The 19,509-nt window shown below is 39.4% G+C and overlaps 1 protein-coding gene across 5 annotated transcripts in view; it reads left to right on the top strand.

Annotated features, from left to right (window-relative positions):
- ntng1a (netrin g1a) overlaps positions 1-19,217 on the top strand; it is an 85,739-nt gene extending 66,522 nt beyond the window's left edge. Inside the window, exons 5-8 of one of the 5 annotated variants that reach the window (XM_052596431.1) lie at positions 5,626-5,652; positions 8,504-8,548; positions 9,535-9,591; positions 17,582-19,217. In XM_052596431.1, coding sequence (XP_052452391.1) covers positions 5,626-5,652; positions 8,504-8,548; positions 9,535-9,591; positions 17,582-17,829 — 377 coding nt within the window. In that variant the 3' untranslated portion in view covers positions 17,830-19,217. Of the gene's footprint in view, positions 1-5,625; positions 5,653-8,503; positions 8,549-9,531; positions 9,592-11,064; positions 11,233-13,749; positions 13,885-17,581 lie in introns of all 5 variants that reach the window. The other 4 variants (XM_052596430.1, XM_052596429.1, XM_052596432.1 and 1 more) reach the window with 4 other exon arrangements.
- The last annotated feature ends 292 nt before the right edge of the window (positions 19,218-19,509 follow it).

Below are 19,509 nucleotides of genomic sequence, written 5' to 3'. Positions count from 1 at the left end.
GGCGTGCCATGGAGGTGATCAGTTTGTGGCACTGCTGAGGTGGTATGGAAGTTTCTTTGACAGTGGCCTTCAGCTCATCTGCATATTTTGGTCGGTTGTTTCGCATTTTCCTCTTGATAATAATACCCCATTCTCTATGGGGTTCAAGTCTGGTGAATTTGCTGGCCAGTCAAGCAAACCAACACCATGGTCATTTAACCAACTTTTGGTGCTTTTGGCAGTGTGGGCAGGTGCCAAATCCTGCTGGAAAATGAAATCAGCATCTCCAAAAAGCCGGTCAGCAGAAGGAAGCATGAAGTGCTCCAAAATTTCTTGGTAAACGGGTGCAGTGACTTTGGCTTTCCAAAAACACAATGGACCAACACCATCAAATGCCACTGCACCCCAAATCATCACAGACTGTGGAAACTTAACACTGGACTTCAATCAACTTGGGCTATGAGCTTCTCCACTCTTCCTTCAGACTCTAGGACCTTGGTTTCCAAATTAAATACAAAACTTCCTCTTATCCGAAAAGAGGACTTTGGACCATTCCTTGTGAAGTTCACTCAAATTCTTGAATCGATTTTGCTCGACAATCCTCATAAGGCTGCGGTTCTCTCGGCTAGTTGTGAATCTTTTTCTTTCACACTTTTTCCTTTCACTCAACTTTCTGTTAAGATGCTTGGATACAGCACTCTGTGTACAGCCAGCTTCTTTGGCAATGAATGTTTGTGGCTTACCCTCCTTGTGAAGGGTTTCAATGATTGTCTTCTGGACAACTGTCAGATCAGCAGTATTCCCCGTGATTGTGTAGCCGAGAGACCATTTTGAAGGCTCAGGAAACCTTTGCAGGTGTTTTGAGTTGGTTAGCTGTAAGTGATGACACAATTTTCATTTTTGGGTGGGTTAACTACACCTTTAATAGTTTTATAAATTGTATTAATATTACTATGGGAATATGAATTTATTTATTTAATTAAATGATACTCTAAAAATAACCTAAAACTGCCAGTGGGTGGTAATGGCAAAATTTGTTGGCAAAATTGAAAATAACACAATATTAACTTCTTAATTATTGAACTGTTGTATAAGATCAGTTTCACATTTGCACTCATGTGATATTGCGTAATTAATTAATCTAATTAGCGTGTTAAATTACCAGCCCTAATATGTATAGGGGTGTGTGTGTGTGTGTGTGTGTGTGTCTGGACCAAAAAACCAGTCATAAGGGTCAATTTGATACAACTATTTGAAAATCTGGAATCAGAGAGTGCAAAAAAACGAAATACTGAGAAAATCATCTTAAAGTTGTCCAAATTAAGTTCTTAGCAATGCATATTACTAATTAAAAATTAAGTTTTGATATATTTACAGTAGAAAATTGTAAAAAAAATATCTCCATGGAACATGATATTTAATAACCTAATGATTTTTGGCATAAATGAAAAATCATACAATGTTTTTTTTGTCTATGAATATATACACACTCACACACACACATATAAAATATTTAGTAGTACATCTTCTGTTGTTTCTGTGTAGGGCAGAGTAATTCCTGTTAGTCTGGGAGGATCAGAAAAACCAGGAAAAGAGTTTGAGATTGAGGAAACAGCGTTGGATATCACTCTTCGTCAAAGCTTCTGAGAAGTAGCTAGGTTCTCGCTTTACGTCGGAACGGCAAGTCTGAGAGCGATCAGTTCAAGAATTAGCCATGACAGACCATTTCTGCTCTCGAGGAGAGGGGAAGTGATGAGGGCACCCCCATTTTCTCCCTCCTTGAAAAGGTGGCAATGGGACTCAAACACAATGTTCTGGCCCATGCTGAATCTAAAATGCCTTCTTAAACTTGACTAATGTTTGTGTTTTATAGCTTGCCAGATTGATGAAGGGTTTCATGATGTGACTCAAAATAAGGTCTGATCTGCACTGTGCCTGCTGTTACCCAAATACAGCGACCGCAGGGCAATCAGCAACTCCCCGTTTACATTTAAAAATGCGCAGAGAGGATTAGCAAGCAATGCTAATTGTTTTCCACGTCTCTGCTGAGTAATACTCTGTGGTTTAAGACAGCACTTCTTAACAGAGAACTGACTAATTCCTCTTGTCCTGGCAGGATTAAACTGTGCAAATGAAACTTCAAATCAGCCCGGTCTGGCCTTGTAAATTACTTGCGATCAAAGCACTTAAAGAGAGAGATGTGTCCCGACACTGTTTCAGTAAAGGTTTTTATCGCTCCTCATTGACCTCAGCTTCAGTCCGCGAGGGTAAAAGCTGAACATGATATAAGCTTTTATGTGACTTATTGATTTTACAGCTTTTTACCATTTAATTATTTGGATACAAAATTCCAGTCGGCATACAACAGGAGCCATGAAAATCATGCTTGAGCGAGATCCACCAGAGGAGGAGATTCATAATACCTCATTTACTTCCGTTCAGCCTAGCTAGAGAAGACAGCCCAGCACATCTGGTGATGACAGTCGCAATGAGAGTAAATTATTATCAACAGTGCCGTAGTGTACGACTGATGGCTGGTTTTGTTTTTTAATTAGTATACATAAGTAAGGGGCTAACAGATGTCAGTGTGTTTGCCTGCCGTTGTTTGGCGTCCTTGAATCTAACGGTTCATTCCTGGGCTGAAACTATAACAGCTGTACCCTTCCTCCCCCACCTGCCATCCTCAGACAGGCAAACTTTCTTATAGAAAGAACATACACTCAGAGAGGAAGCTGATTGCAGCCGTGTTCCGTCCTGTAGAAGGTGTTTGCCTTTCTTGTTGTGTAGCATGAATGATCTTGAAGTGTAATTAAGCGTGTCCTCAGTCCTCGTTCCACTGCCGTACGGATGCTCTAATTAGTGCTATCTGAAGGGCCAGGTGGCCATCTTGTCTTCTCCCAGAAGAGGAAAGTTATTTTGTACCGTTTTTGTTATCTAATTATTCATTTTAACATCTCCACCCTGGCTGCATATGCTCCACAACCCCCACGGTTTCCTTTACCATCTTGACTCTCGTAGTGTCAGCTCCGAAAGCATAATACGTTCGCTCCCTCTATCTGATTTTTCCTCTTTCTTTGTTTTGTGTTATGTTCTCCTTATTCCCCCATGAGACCTGGTTTGTTTACTCTGCCTTTTCCACATCTTTCTCTGTGCTGCCGCAACGGTAATCTCTCTTTCAAATATTTGTTTCTTCCATCACAGGATTTTCTGCCATGCGTCGCATTCCCAGAATCTTAACTGTGACTCATCGCAGGCACTTTTTCATACTTGCCATCTCCCGTGCAAATCTATTCACTCTGCCCTTTAAGACGTTCAGATGGAGGCACCGTTACTGTAGCAGAGGTTGGACAACAAGTTCCACTGGTGTGGATTGTTACATTTCTGTTTTGAGGCACATGGTTGCTTGTGCATGTCACGGCTCACATCCGGATGGAAAATGGATGATGGATGGCCAGGAGATGTAAGTGGCAAGGGAAAGTAATTACAAACTTTGCCTAGGGTAGACATTTTGTAGATAAGCGTTACCGGAATGTCCAGGTGGACAGAAAAAGCAAACAGATGAGACTCTGTGAAGGTCAGGATGTTGCGCTACCAGAACAACAATAATGAGGCCACGAGCAATTCAGCTAGCTCTGTTTCCAACATGAAACATGAAATAAAGCATCAAAGAAGGTTTTGTCCTTTCGCTGGCGAAGAAAGTGGGTGGTTAAGGGACAGATTGGCTTTCAAATTGGAAAAAAGGAAAGTCGTCACAATTTTCGTGCGGTCCAGCGGGAATCCCTCAAGCTGGATGACTTGGCAGGCGAGTGAGTGTGTTATGTAGGGCAGGACAGATCTGGTATCTTGCCCAGGTTGGGTTAATTACGTCCCGTCAACCTCTGGGAGGAAGCCTGAAAAATTAACTGTCAGTATAACATGTGTTTAGGTGTGTGTGGGTGGATTTGTCCCCCAAGAGACTGTCTATTCTTTTGAATTGCTTGATTATGAGAAAAGGGTCTTATTAATTTATGGAAAGGTGGATTCGCACAAAATCAAGGAAGAATTTGTTTAAATAGAAGAAACATATAATAAGTACAGTATATACAGGCATATTTATAATATATATGCAATCTGAAAAAAATTAGTCAAAGTTGTGACTTTCAGGCATTGTTGCGTGCCTGCATGCACAACCGAACATGTAAAATAAGGAACGTTTCCAGGGTGTGTATTCATTTAGCACACACACTCCTGCCCATCAATGGTTGATCCTGGAGACTCGAATAGCCCCAGAGTGCAAATGGTAAAAATCAATGGAGTATGCAATAAACATAAGCAGCCTAATGTGTTTCTGCATCAGGCTTCACAATTTGATTCCTGCTCCCCGACATAATGGAGAGTTCCAGCAGGTGAGGGGGGTTGAAAACCACTGTGATTGAAAGGTAATCTAATAATGTGACACATGATAGTTTGCGTCCGTCTCAGGCGGACGACTGTCCAACTCAAAAGAGGAGAGATGAATAAATAAATACATTAAAAAAAGAGTTTGAATTGCACTTACATGAATCGTGAGGATGAATGCGCAACATGACTAAAAGCCTGACTGTATTTAAAGCAAAGACAGCGGACTGTGTGCTATGAGAGGTGCTGTGTTACACTGTTGATGCTGTTTAGTGTGTATCCAGACGTCTGTATGTGTTTCTGTGGTGTCAGATGCAGCATCAACATGAGCAATTTTTCCACCGTGACTTGCAAGTAAAAACAAATAAAAATAACTAAATGCATAGACTTACACTGAAAGAGGGAGCCAAGTGTCATCGAAGTAAATAAATAAATAAATCTCCCAGAATTTTTTCCAAAGGTACGGAAAGTGTGAAATGGAATTAAAGCTCCCATGTGCCATATTTTGCATTTAAGATTCAAGTCAGGGAAGTGTGCAGGATTTTTCACTTAGCTTCTTAAATGATAATCGAGCAGGATTTCTTCAAGGAGAGAAATGGCGGATCTAAATATCAAGTCATGATGTCAGAGTTTATATTTCCCTGTGCAGGTTGACCTCTCCACTTTCCTCTCCCTCTTGCTATATTTCTGACTCAGTCTTCACACGTGTTCAACGGAGGTGACTGAAGATTTATTTTCTTAGCCATTTCTCAGCCCTCCTTCCAAACGTCATAAATTTGGCTCTTAACTGTCCCTGTGAAGCAGAGATCAGGGAAGGAAATTAGATGGCACACACTAGATCTATGGCACATGGCAGGGGCGTGAGTTCTCTTTCTGCATCCAGGACATTGTCTCCAAGAGTTCTCCTCCATTCACTGTTTTCCAAATGGTCCTCTTGATTGAGAAACATAGCACCTCCCCCTTTTATTTATTTTTAATTTAAGATGATAGAACACTACAAGTTCTTCCTTTTAAAAAAAAAATGCAAAGATGTGCTCTGTTATAAATTATTTCACGCACAAAAAAAAAACTAAATTACATTGTATGTGCATTTCAGATGTTTTTATTAATATTTATTTGTATATAAATAATATTATAATAGATAGAATTATTATTATTTTGTTTATTATTATTGCTTTTTATTAAATTGATTAAAATTGGAAATTGTTGTGTCCCTAATATTAATTACTGGTGCTAATATAATCTTTTTTTCTCTCATCTCTCTTCCAGGTGTGCCAAATAGTGTTGGTCCAGTTAGTAAGTAAACAAACTTATAGACCTATATCAACAGGAAGTGCAAGATGAACAGCTTTGCTTCTCACTTCACCTCAGGTCCACTTCTGGTTAAACATTTATTTCTGATTTTCCTTATATCTATCGGATATAAACAGTGCAACCTAATCTGATTGGTTTGGAAGTTAATTAGAATAGGGTTAAGTTAAACTATTTCAAGAAAACAGAAGTTTTCTGTAGTAAAGTTTATGGATGGACTAATTCAGATCCTGACTTTGCATGCATTACATGTATTATAAATGCTACAGGGGCTGTAAAACCGTTCAGGATCTCGTCCGATCATTTTAATAGGAGAAATACAGGTCTGTGTGGTATTATCTGGTCCGGCCAGGGGCCTCATATGCCATCAGACAGATAGAGTTACAGACGCAGGGAGGCTGAATGTGAAAACTGGAGCCACAGAGGTATTGAACAAGTCAGAATGCATGTAGAGCCCTGAAAATTTCCACACGCTTCACTTCTCCTGGGTCCAGGACAAATATACACATTTCCTCTTTGGATAGATTGGTATAATATATCACAGTTGTATGGAATAGCATTACACAAATCAAATATTCAATAATGAACACTGGAATTATTACAAGAGTAAATGGAGTCTGATCTATACATAAATTACAGTTTGATGTTACCAGTGACCATATGAAATTGTTGAACACAGAAAAAAAAATCTTGCACTAAAAGTTCTTGCACTTTTAATCAGAAATGTATGTCAAACCAAGTGGACACTTCTTCTCCTCTCCTCAAGTGTGTTTTGTATTTGCCCGTATAGCATGGCCTGTGCTGTGCCATTTTTGCATGGGCTCACTCCATTATTTCTTATTCAAGCGCCATGCCATGAACATTCACTCCCTGTCCTCATGATGAATTAACACACCTCCATCCAGAAAGACACAAAGAGGTGACACTCTCGCAATGCAACCAGGGTCCCAAAAACAGCTTGATGTTACTTTAGCACCAAAACCGTCCTCTGACCATCACTATAACAATTATAAACAGCATTCTCTCTACCTTCACAAAACTATAGAGAGCGCTTGTAAAGAGTGTCCTTGAGGACGGAGATGTTATTCCCGAGACTGAAAAAGAAAACACTGCAGTTTCCTCAGAGTTGCTTGAGGGTAATTGAATTCTTTATTGACTTTTTCCAATTCTATTTCAAGTTTATTAAGCCTGCCAAAATTGCCTAATGCAGGCATTAGAGCAAAATTAATATTTTAAGATGAGATTTTGAAAGTACAGGATTGCATTTCATTACTGGGATGGCATTGATTAAAATCTGTCACTTTTCATTTATCCAATTTTTATCCAAATTTTCACTAACAAAAACATTAATGAAGAGCAGATGTGATGAGCATCGCTCCTAATCGCTTGCTAATACGGAACACATTTTATATCAATAATAAAGCTCTCAGCATGGTCCCATGGGTATCACGACGGAGGCTTCTGTGTGTACGAGTGTCATGGAATGTGATGAGAGAGGACAGCTGGATTAGTCCATCACTCAGAGGTCAGATCTGTTCCAAACTGATAGTGACTCCAACGGTTGTCCATTGCTGATTGCTCACTCTTTGTGTCTCGCTGGATTCAAAAATTAAGAGAGAACTTCCGTTAAAAAGGGTTGTGGAAAAAAGTGTTTCTCCAAATATTGGATTAGTTTGATGGAGCCAAATTGTGCATTTATGTTTTTTTTTGTTTACAAATGAAAGCTAAAGGCTAAGAATGGTTTGAAATAGTTGTAATTGTTTTTAATGAGACTGAGTAACAAACAAAGCAAATTTATTGTTGAGATGATGCTGACAAATCAAGTACTAATCTAAAGAACGAGAAGCACTTTATGATGTTGACACACCCTGAACTCACATTATCTTATTAATCTTAAACAAATTATTTGCTTTTCATCTTTAATTTCTTTCATAAAATATTACTGGAGCTTGAACTGAAAACTCATAGTGAAGTTCACGGAATTCCCCAAATCACATGAAAAAAAGAGTCCTATCTCCCAATGTGATTGGGAATAGAGGCCATTTCATAATGGGTCTTCAAGATGGGTTTCCTCTGTCAGCAACCTGCGTGTGCATGCTCTCCGAGTCCCCAACCACCATGCTATGTCCCAGGTGAAAAAAAGAAAAGCAGAGAAAAATAATTCGTAGATGTGTCCTCGCTGGAATTCCTGCACCCTGTCCTCGTTTCATGTGCCCACACACTGCGGTCAACCATGAAGCAGCACATAAGGGACCTAACCATGTTTGTGTTGGATGGATGGTTTGGTTTGGTTTGGTCCTCTCACGTTAGTGCTGCCTCTGAGATTGACACGAGACCAGCTCCATTCCCAGCCCTAATATTTCCTCCTCTAAGGAAATTAATTGTATGTAATTATGAGGATTTTCTCATCAAATCGTCATTTCAATTTTTAGCTATTTTTATCATACAGAACCACACTTCAAATTAATCAATTCGATAACTTGAACAAGCATCGCAAGCAACCATGAATACACATGCGCACAATCCAGTCTTACACCCGAAAGACTGATACAATTTCCCTTCATCACTGTCAGCCATCATTCCGATGTACAGTATTTATATAGAGTAAGCCACAAAACACAGCTCAATTACATACAATCTCTAGAGATGATCTGTGATTGGTCTATTGGTTGCTTGTTCTCATCGAGCCTATTAGCTCAACTTTATGAATGACCCATCTGGAGATGTTTGTAGCTGTTTATGTGTACATGAGTCCAAACTGGACCCGTCCTAGTGCATCTGACATCCGACTGCCAGTGCATTCAATTAACACCTGATTTCTCCTGTATGCATGCAGTTCGGCAGAACATTTCATCCCTAGGTGTCGCTAACCGAAATCAAGGTAGGGTACATTTTTGACTTGGATACAATTTCCTTTGATCTGCCTCACAGAACAATTTTTAGCCTGATGTAAGAGTGAAACAGATTCAGCAGAAGTTTGCTGACAGCTAGTCTTTTTATATATTTGTCATACTGAATCATTCCAGATGGACAAACATCTTCTTTTTGCCTTTTCTCTTTTACGTACCAGTTTTTTCGATATGTATAAAAGCTGTGAGATTTTTGACCAATCAGCATTTCTAAGAAACAAGCCGAACAGCCATAAAGACACAAATATGATATGTCTTTATTTGTGTAAAGACAACGTTATGCCCTCCATTTTAATTAGACATGACGCTTTCTCTTGGGCTGTCTCAGTATTTCCTAACCCCACTGGGGAGTTTTCATGGCTGTTTTAGGTAGACTGATTCAAGGTAATCCATTGCCAGATGTCCAAAAAGAAGCATCACGCAAACAACGGCCATGAGTAAACAGCGTTTTTGATTGAATTGGCGGTTGGAGGTTAGTAAAGGGCATAATTCTCATTGCCCCTCGTTTGTTTTGTGACTGCACGATGAGCTGATAACTTTGGGATTGTTCTGAGCCCTGTTGTTCTGCTGCTGTGTCAGACTGGCAGCGGGATGTGGGGATCTAAGCCTTACGCACTCTCACACAAGAAGCCTGGGAAGCTCAACTACACTAATGCCAGCTGAGCAGTTTCTGCCAGCGATGCAGGCTTTCTCTTTTCTAAAGCCATCAAAAAACTTCCAAACCACAGCAGCTGCAGAGAATGAATTGTGCGCTGTGCAAATTTTTGTTCTTTTTGTATCTTTTTTATCATTTATGGCAGAGTAACACAGGATAAGTCTAAATTCTCGTTTTATTGTCAATTACGTGCTTTTGGTACAGACAGATTGTAATGTTTATATCATCATTCAGGTTTTTGTTGATGCAATATGTTTTATTTGATTTATTTTGTCTTTATTTTGTCTTTATTTTGTCTAGTAGCTCCTCAAGTTGCTTTGGCAACTGTTCCTTCTGTACAAGTTTCAAACAGTAAGAGAGGTAGGAGGACTTGATTCATATACTCTCACTATTCTGTGTCAGTGTATGTAGTCCGAATTACCCCCTTCACCATGCCCTGAATGAATCCAGAGTGAGTCCTGTACCTCCTGTACTTGCAGAACACCTACCCCTGACCCTACTATTCCCACTTTGCATATTATCAAGGAAAAATAAGTAGATTTTAGTGCAATTGTTTATTTTGTTTTAGCTCCATCCTGAATCATCATGGAATCTCTGTACCGAATGCTTCAGAGACCCACGTCTTTGCATATTGGGGAGATTTTTACTTTATGAATCAGTAGGGAAGTGTTCAAATCATGTTGACTGTCAGATTAATGGGTTATATACAGTCAGTGTTGCTGATCCGAGTGTGGATGAGAACACTGAATCTGATATAATTCCGCAGTGGCTCACAGACAAGAAGCCCGTCAGTTTTTTGTTGGCCCTCTAAAACATTTTCCAGAAAGAATGATTGACACATCCAGGCAGCTTTAGAGATCGCTTTACAGGAGATATGTCTGTCTCAACTCCTCCAGTCGGGGGACAGGGGAAAAGGATGCAGAGGAGGCCTGACCTCAATCCAGATCTCGATAATGAGAAGCCCTCCATTTCTCCCGAAAGCCTTAGAAATCATCTCAGGAAGGAGGGACGTGGAGGCTTTATGAGCGTAACTCATATTTGTCAGACCCATTGGGTTGAAGGTGCTGGCTAGTTGGTTGACCAAGCAACCCTGGCAGGTCAGAGTAATGCCATCAGTTTGTTATGCTATGCCAAGAGCAGCATTTGAGCATCGAGATTTAACTTCACTTTGAAAGTAGGACACACTCCTTGCGGGTCCTGGATAAACGTTGTTTGGTTTCTTTGGAGGCTATTGGGAAATAGATAGGAAGTTATTTCTGATTTGCTTGTGCTATTTCTCATTTTGGAGCTGACAGAATCAATACTGAAAAAAATGCTTTGTCTTTCATTTTTATGGCAGTAGTTCTGTGGAGAGGATACAGTTTGTGTACCCGTTTTCGACCTGAGAGGCTTTGTTATTTCGGGGGAATAGAAAATAGAAGCCATTGTTTTATTCCCGTGTTTGAAAGTTCCAGCTCCTTCACTACACCCTTCCATCATTTCTGTGAGACAACTCTCCATGAGCAATAGAATATGAATACAGCAGATGTAAATTTCAAATCGCACATGCACTCGCATCCTGCCGAGGTTGAAAATTACATCTGCTCGTGTTTGATTTCCATATAACATTCCTGCTCTTATTTTCCTCTCCATCGCTGTGGTTTGCTCAAGGCCAACTCTCTAATAACAACACCGCTTCTCCATTCATCTTTAGGTGATCTTACATCTAACACTGCTTCTGCTGGTTCAAACCATCCAAACCTTGCATGCCATGGTGCCCCTCATTTGCAGCGCCGCCGCGACTCGCACACACTTACCCTAAACACAGCCACATCTCTTTCCCCTTTTTGCAAGACTGCGAATGTTTCAGTCACTCCAATCGCTGCAGTTACATCGAGGTGCTAAACACCGTCATTTGCGTGAGCTGTAAGCACAACACTAGAGGGCAGCACTGCCAGCTGTGCAAGCTTGGATACTACCGCAATGCCTCAGCAGAGCTGGACGATGAGAATGTTTGCATAGGTCAGTCCTCCAGCACTCCCATCCACCAACACGGCTTATCGCACATCACACTCCCCCCAAATCCACCATCTGGCCTTCTGTTTCTATTGCTCCATCATCCTCCCATCTCCTCACTCCCTTCTTTGTGTCTGTCCATCACTCTGTCGTCACCCGAGTCTCTTCACACATGCTTGTGTGCGTCAGCAAAGTCACTTTGATCCACATGCCTCCAGTCTTTGACTACAAAACCAGCATGACGTGATGATCCACAGCAAATTAGATACTGTAGGGGAAAAATAGGGGTATTTCTTCATGTTTGTTACAAGGCCAATGAAATAAAAAGAAAAAGTTAGAGCGAGAACAAAAAAAAAACAAAGGCCAGACAGGTGTCATTGTGAGACAGAAGTGATGTCTGCCATCACACTTCCCCAGTGAGGTGTCTGGGAGGGCTCACACCCACAGAAAAAAGGTGCTGCGTGTTGCATATGTCACTGTCGGAAAGAAGAAGCAAGAGAAAGAAGAGAGCGAGAGAGGTGTCTGGGAGCAGGTCACGACTGTGTGACTTACACGCACATCTTTAGGTGTTACAGGTCACAGACTCTGACCTCCACTTCAACTGAGCAACATTTGTAGTCACAGACGGGCCACAGAACTGTCAAAATATGTGAAAAGTGCATCTTGGGAGAGGTTTATGTAAGTGTTTTAGCAATGCATTAATAATTAATAAGCATTAATGTCTTTACTTAGAAATGAAACACGTATCTGCTCTGTAGCAAAACCTTGAGGCTATGTTCACACTTGTAAAAGGTTCTGTTGTGCTAGGCATCTGAAAACACTGATGAATTTATAAAGAAAAGAAGTAGGAGAGTTTTAAAAGGAATTATTTGTTTCATCAAAAACGAAATAAAAATAAAAAGAGAAATGTTTTAGATCATGATCAGAAATGCCATTGCACACATCAAAGTTGCATGGTTACACGTCCAAGTTCTCTTCTGAGAAAGCACAAGAGAATTAATCAGATTCTCTTTTGAATTGATAATATTAAAACTGTTGCATATTTAATACCCCTCAGTAGCTCAACATCTGCTCAAATTGTGTCATCTTTGTAAATATCTAAGTAATGCAGGTCTTGAATGGCACTTCAGCACCATAAGCAGACCTCAGTTAATTGGCCAGATGTCTTTGGGTGATCCATGACCTGGAGAGTTACTGACATTGGCAAAAACTTATAGTCAACGTGAAATCAAAATTGACTGTGTATTTGGGTAAAATAAAGTCACTTTTTTTTTTTTTTTTTTTTTTAGGTTGGTATCTTTGGTCAGAAATACGCCATTATCTCTTTCCCCGCCAGCATTTTTGAAAAAAGTTGCCAGCCACCGCTAGCGATTTTGATGATTTTTACTCAAATTTGATGGCCTCCAGTATATTTTTTTAATATGCATGAATATTTGAATATGCCATACACCAAAATAGATAAGAGCCTTATAAAAAAAAAAATACATTTGAATATAAATAGGTTTCATTAAAATTTATAGTTTTGAGCAAAAAGCTAAGAAAATCAAATTTTTTATTCAAAAACTATATCTGTATAATATTCAGTATGATTATCAAAGCATTAATCCAGGAAATCACTTCCATCAACACCTCCGAAGCTACCACAGATATATACCTTTTCCAGGATCAACATTTTACTCTGTAACATTATGAAGTTTTTATTTATTTCCTGTATATTGCTGATGATTATTTTAAATATCTGTTGACATAAGAGATCACTAATTTCTCTGTCCCGTTCACGTGTGTTTTGGAGGTTTTGTACTCGTTCAGAAGATGTGTAATAGCGCCCCCGAGTGTATAACAGTGAAAACACAAAAAGCCGTAAAAACGAGATAACTTGTCAATGGCGGGGAAAAAGTTTAAATTAATGCAGACTTTTTATGTAGACTACAAGGACATTTTCTGTAGTATCAAAGGATTTAATTATGATTATCAGTGTTATCAGTATTTAAGTTGAATGCACTTATGGGCAGCAAGTGAACTAGCTAAATCAGGAAACCATGTGACTGCCTTTGTTTCTCTTTTGTATGTTCCCTTCCTTCATGCCACTCATTTTTGATGCTAAACTATATATAGAAATATGTTTTCAGAAAATTATTCAGAACACACATTGCAGTCACTCAGTAATGGTCTACGCTTTTGCATTATGGGACTTCCAAGGTGTTGAACATTCACAAAACATTTGTTTTCCTTACTTAACCAAATGCCATCGTTGCCATTTTCCACCTTCACTCACCTTCCCCAGCTGATGCTTCTCATTTTATTCCTTTGAAATGGTAGATGTGAGGTAAATATTCAGATATGGGGTTATAAATCTGTCCTTTGTAGACTAGCAATGTGCATGAAGGAGGCAGCAGAGGCCCATTTTGAGCGAAAATGCTTTTTGTGTTGAAAACAGAGGGACTTATTCATGAGCTGATCTGAGGCTGAAGACCGCAGACCCCATCTCTCCACTGTGTGTATGTGTGTGTCTTGTTTCTACAGACTGTAATTGTAATCCCTTTGGCTCAGACACTGATCGCTGTAATGGCACAGGATATTGTAAATGTAAGGAGGGAGCAACAGGGGCTAAGTGCCATGAGTGTCTGCCAGGATATTTGTGGGACAATGGCTGCAAATGTAAGTAGAACCTCCACCCAACCTGCAGCTTCAGTCCCCTGCTCTCGTTTGCCTCTGTCCCCCTCTACCCCTCCCTCCCTTCTTCTTTCCCTATTTCTATTTTCTCTGTTTGTTGCTTCTTTTTGGCTTATCCGAGAATGAGCAGCTTGGTTTGCTTACAGCACTTGGACTGACTTCCATCCGAGGCTCAGTCACACCTGTTATGCTGCCTTGTTAGTGGTTTAACTGCAGAATTCATTTTGAGAGAATTATTCGAATCATTTATTAGCATTGTTTTTATTAATAGTATTATTGTAGAATTTTTCTCAAGCACAGAGATAAACCATGCAAACAATCCCCGGGCACAATCCCATGCACGTGCATTTGCGCAGATGAACACAGGCAGCTGAGTTAATATTTGGAGTGAGCAGAACATTTGACGCCTGCATTGTTTTCTCTGGCTGTGTGCTGTTATGGCCACACTATGATGGCTGGTTCTTCTCTCTTGGCTCCAACCTCTGTGGTTGAAACGATCTTTAGGTCAAGCATTGATTTATATTCTTCAATAGGCTTCCAGCATCAAAGGTCAACATTTACCAAAGCCTCAGATATCACAAAGGGACTTTGGCTGTAATAATGTGAGACGGACAGTCCTGTAAATATGTGCATATTGAGTTCTGTGTAGCTTTAAACCCAACAATACAAGGCTGGTTTTGTTTAGAAGCAGAATTTCACAACATCACACGTCATAAGATTAAAGTAAACCAGAGCGTTTGGTACAAATAGTGACATGTGACAAATGCACTCCCATTACTGTCTGTTCTGGGAAACATATTGGAGAGAAATAAAGAGACATGACTCTTTATACACATCCATCATTCACCAGCATGAGGATGCATTACCATGTGTCTGTTTCAGCCAAATGGTATGCACTAAGGTAAAGCACCATAACCATTTTAATTTGATGTTGTCATCAGCAAAGACACTTTTCGTTAGACGTCCTAAACAAGAGATTTAAAATTGTTGCATTTGTCTCATTCAAAGTCCCAAAGGCCATAATGTGTGTGATAAATGCAATCTAAGGCTCATTTTCCTGACTCCGTCCATCTGTATGCAGATTTTCGGTATGCAATTAAAGTTAAACTCTTTCTTCAAATAAGCCTTTTCTTCCCAGCGCACCATGCAATCTACTGCTATTCTCGCTAAATATTATCCCTCTTATCAAAAGCAAACCCAATAAATCGCTCAATTTATTCTCTTATTACCGTTTATTTACATGCAAGCAAATTGCAAATGCAGAACTGGAGGTTTAGCATGTTTTTCCTGCTTGTTACTGCACATGCTTTAAACATACAGAGCTTCTGTTGCTCTCTTAAAATAGGTGCTTATATTTATTAGATGTCCATGGGCTCTAGAGAGCATGGTGTAGGCTATAGAGGTTAAACTGTTTGTAGGACCAACAACAGAGTAAATAGTTTCCATGCCCCCCTCTATTGGAAGGTAAAGGTGTTTGTTAGCACCCATAACAACTATAAATCACTGACGCGGCTCTTCTTGCCTCAGCACCTTTTCCTGGTCATCAGGGGATATCAAACTGAGGAGACAGAAAGAGTTGAACTCACAGGGTAAAGCAAAAAGACCCAAACTCTTGAGAGATACATTACCTGCAAAACTGTGCCTCTTTTAAGTCTTTCTTCAGATGAAGCACAAGAACACTCTTGCCAAAGGCCACAGTTGTGGAAAAGGCAATCGATCAATTTGCTCTCTTTCCCTCAAAGAGGAGGTGTTCTGAAACTCTTTCTACAGACACAATCCACTCATTACCTTACTTCTTTTTGTGCAATCTCCTTTTCATGAACAGTTTGGTAAAAGGCAACATTGATGTCTCAATTGCAAAAAGTCAATATGTCGTACACTTGTGAAGAATCAATTCATTTATAATAGGAAACATCTACAGTAGTTTAAACATGCCTTGGGCAGTTTGGGAGTTTAAAAATCTCCTATCCAGAACACTGAATCAATAAAGAATCTCTATTTTTTGATTCATCATTTCTTTATTGTTTCTTAAAGGGCAGACAAGACAGGTTAAAATGTGCTCAGGTCATGACTGCACCAAAACAGGAAAACAGGCACTGTTAAAATAAAAATAAAATAAATTGTAAATACAGCAAAGATTATTAGAGTACATTTTACAAGGAAATACTGTTTCAATGTTTATACAAAATTTTTGCATGATATGACATTTCTTTGGAATTCTTTGAAATTTACTAGCAATTTCTGAGGGAATGTAGTTGTTTTTTTTTTTTTTTTTTTTTTTTTTTTTAGATTATATAAACTAATCTAATCTAGATTCTCTAATCTACATCAAATTTAGACACATATATCTTAATGAGGGAAACTATAATTATTTGTTTTTTAACGCACATATGTTTCTTTACATTTTGACTCTGATTTAAGAAGTCTCACAAGATCGGACAGAAAAGACTGAAACAAGTGAAGTGTTACATTAGGTAGAACCCCCTATTTTGGCTTAATGTAAAAACTAATTTAATACATTTTAATTTACTGTAAATTATAATTATTATTATTTATACAACATTGTGTCAGTCTGTTCCAAACATTAAGAAATGTATGATTTGCCTACAAAAACTAATGAGACTGATCGTAATTGAACCCAATCAATCTTTATGCGTGTTAATCGCCGATAATTCAAATAGCTTGTTCATCTTGCAGGTACAATTTCTGGGTCTTGTTTTGTGGTACGAGTGTGGGTTTTCACTAGGGAACGATTGATCTGCATCGTAAAAAGACTCGGCAGTGATGAAAAGAGGGAATTATGGACACAAACGGGCTCATTTTTCCCTGACTCAACCATAAAGCCTGTATCCAAACAGAAGATGGAGAGAGAGAAGCTGGAGACCATGTAGTTTTGCCAGCTCCCTAATCAGCCTGTTATGACTGGGAGAGTTACACCTCTTCTCTCTATCCTCCAGCTCTTCCTGTCTGCTCAGTCCAGCCCAAAATAGCTCAGTAACAGCCATTAAACAGATGCTGCGATGCACAAGACCTCTCAGAACCATTCCTTGCATACTGATAGAGGTCAGCGCTTGTGTGTTATGATTATTTTCCAATCAGCAGGATTACAGTGCTTTGATGAAGACGCGAGAGGCATGGCTTGTTCATCCGTTTTTATTTGTCTCTGTTGGTTTTGCTAGTTTACGCTGGAATTTGTTTGCCTGAAGCTTGCTCGACAGCTTACGTCCGAGGTCTGGCATTGGTGTCCCTGTTGTTAAATGCACCTGATACACCTGAGGGCAATGCAAGTCATTGTCAGGGATTTGGAGAATGGTTTGGGTTAATGGCAGGCCTCTTGAGAGACATTTTCTTTATTTGAGCAGGGATGCTTTTTGGATCATTTTTAATAAAATCTCAGGAGTTCAATTTTCTGTAAGAAATATTAGTATATTAATGTTTTTCACTTATGAATTTCTATTAATAATGATATTAAGTTTTCTACTTGTGATTCATTTCAATCAATACTTTGCCTGCACTTTGTATTGACTATTTTTGTCTATTTTCAGCAATAGATGAATATATGATATCTCAGGATAGAGCTCTATGTAATCATAGAAGTGTTCATACTTGTTTGGGTTTAGCCTATATATGTGTGTGGGGGGGGTTTTGTCTTCTGCTTACCCTTTTCCTCTGAATGCCACAGCCCGAGTGTGTGACAACGAACTTCTGCGTTGCCAAAACGGCGGCGTGTGTGTGAACAACGTCCGTTGTCAGTGTCCTCCAGCGTACACCGGCCTGCTGTGCGAGAAACCACGGTGCGAGAACGAGCCGGGCGGCTGCGGAGGGTCGGACTCGGGCCAGGCTTCCCTCCGCCCCCCTGGGCTGATCCTGCTTTCGCTGCTGTCCGTCCTGGGTCCCGTTTTCCTGGGGGAGATCTGCTGGATCCTTTGAGAGGCAGATCTCCGACTTGTCCAGCTTCTTCTGTATAAGCAGCGCACCAGACCCACCGACACTCGGCCGGCCATGTGGAATGTGCCCAAATATCAAAGCAAAATTTCTGAGGATGACAGACAAAATACAATAACTAATACATCAATAAAAATAGTATTTATAAAAAATTTATTCAATATAAAAATCTAAAATTAAAAAAAAAAAAAACATCAAGGTGTTATTTATAGAATTTACCTGAGCATATGCTTCATGAAGCAAAATAAGAGGAAGTAGTGATGTGAACTAAGCCATAATAGATACTCCCCTAACAGAACGAGAGAGCGACAGGGATTGGAGCGGACAAGACTCATCCCTTTCCTCCCTTTATCACCAAGGCAACGGGAGCTGCGTTCAGCCAGAGGCATGTACAAGTAAAGCCAGCTGCCGCCCTTCACCTGAGCCATTCTGGGTATCATGTTGGCTGTAGACTGCTTTTGGCTATTGTGACACGGAGCGATGGAAAACTGTCCGGATTGTGTCCGAACTGGCAATTGCGAGAAAAAAAAAATTATGTGAAGAAAGACTCAAGAAAAGAAAAGAAACACGCATTCTTTGCTGTCAGTGCATTGTGGATATAAGGAAATCTATTCAGACTGTCGCATTTGATCCGCTTTCAAATTGAGCTCGTCCCGCCGACACGTCCCACTCCACCTTCAAAAATAAACTTTAGAGTGTCCTTTGTGTCAAAAGCCCCGTCCTTCCTCCACTCTGTGCTTTTGTGAATGTTATTCTGTAACCCTTGATATTTATTTTTTTTTTAGTACAGTATATATAATTTTTGGGTTTTCCTTTCAGTCTGTGTGATGTTAGTCACACTCATGTGGCACACCCCCTTATCCTCCAAAAAATATGACTGAACAACCCATGACTTCGAAATGTGACGGACTGTTTGCTGAGGCCACGGTCAAAGATGTATGTTTTCACCCAAACAGATGAAATGCTTAGACAGTCATCAGTGTATTTAATTTTTGTATTAATACAGAAGTTATTTTCTTGACAGAGTACAGATAATGTAGAACATATACTTTTTTGTATTATTGCTGAAATGTGTTTAAGGGCAACATTTAAGTGCGTTCAATCAAGGTGCATAATTAAATATCTGATTACGTTGGTCTGGAATTTATTTTATTTCATTTACACTTTTCTTTTTCTCCTTAAGTTGGATTGTGAAGTTTTCCTAAAGTATATTGGCAACGTGCTGGCATCAAAGAATATCAGTTTACATACAGTATATATACAGTACTGACGTGTAAAAAAAAAAAGAAAATCACACCAAAGGACATTCTAAATGTTTTCTTGTTGCTTTAACACTGAGAAATTTAAGTGAATAAAAGTTTAAAAGGACTTTATGTAGCCGTGTTGTACTATTTTATGTGTCTTTTATTGCAGTATGAAGAATCTAAATTGTCCCTGTGATGAAAGCCATGATGAAAGCGTGATAAAAAATCGCATATGTCTTTTTATATAACGCATGCATATAAATTGCATACTTTGCAGAAGAGTGGAAAATGCTTTAAGCCTCAGAATTTTCTAAACACAATTTATCTCAAATTCAATACAGTAATGATTTGTTTCAGTGAAACGCATTATCAGATGGGCAGAATTAAATATTAACAGCTATTGATGTCTGTTTGAGAGCCT

This window comes from Carassius gibelio, chromosome B24 (genome assembly GCF_023724105.1).
Source record: "Carassius gibelio isolate Cgi1373 ecotype wild population from Czech Republic chromosome B24, carGib1.2-hapl.c, whole genome shotgun sequence".
Lineage (NCBI taxonomy): Eukaryota > Metazoa > Chordata > Actinopteri > Cypriniformes > Cyprinidae > Carassius > Carassius gibelio.
Note: the sequence above shows the minus strand (reverse complement) of the source record. Positions and strands in the feature narration are given on the sequence as shown.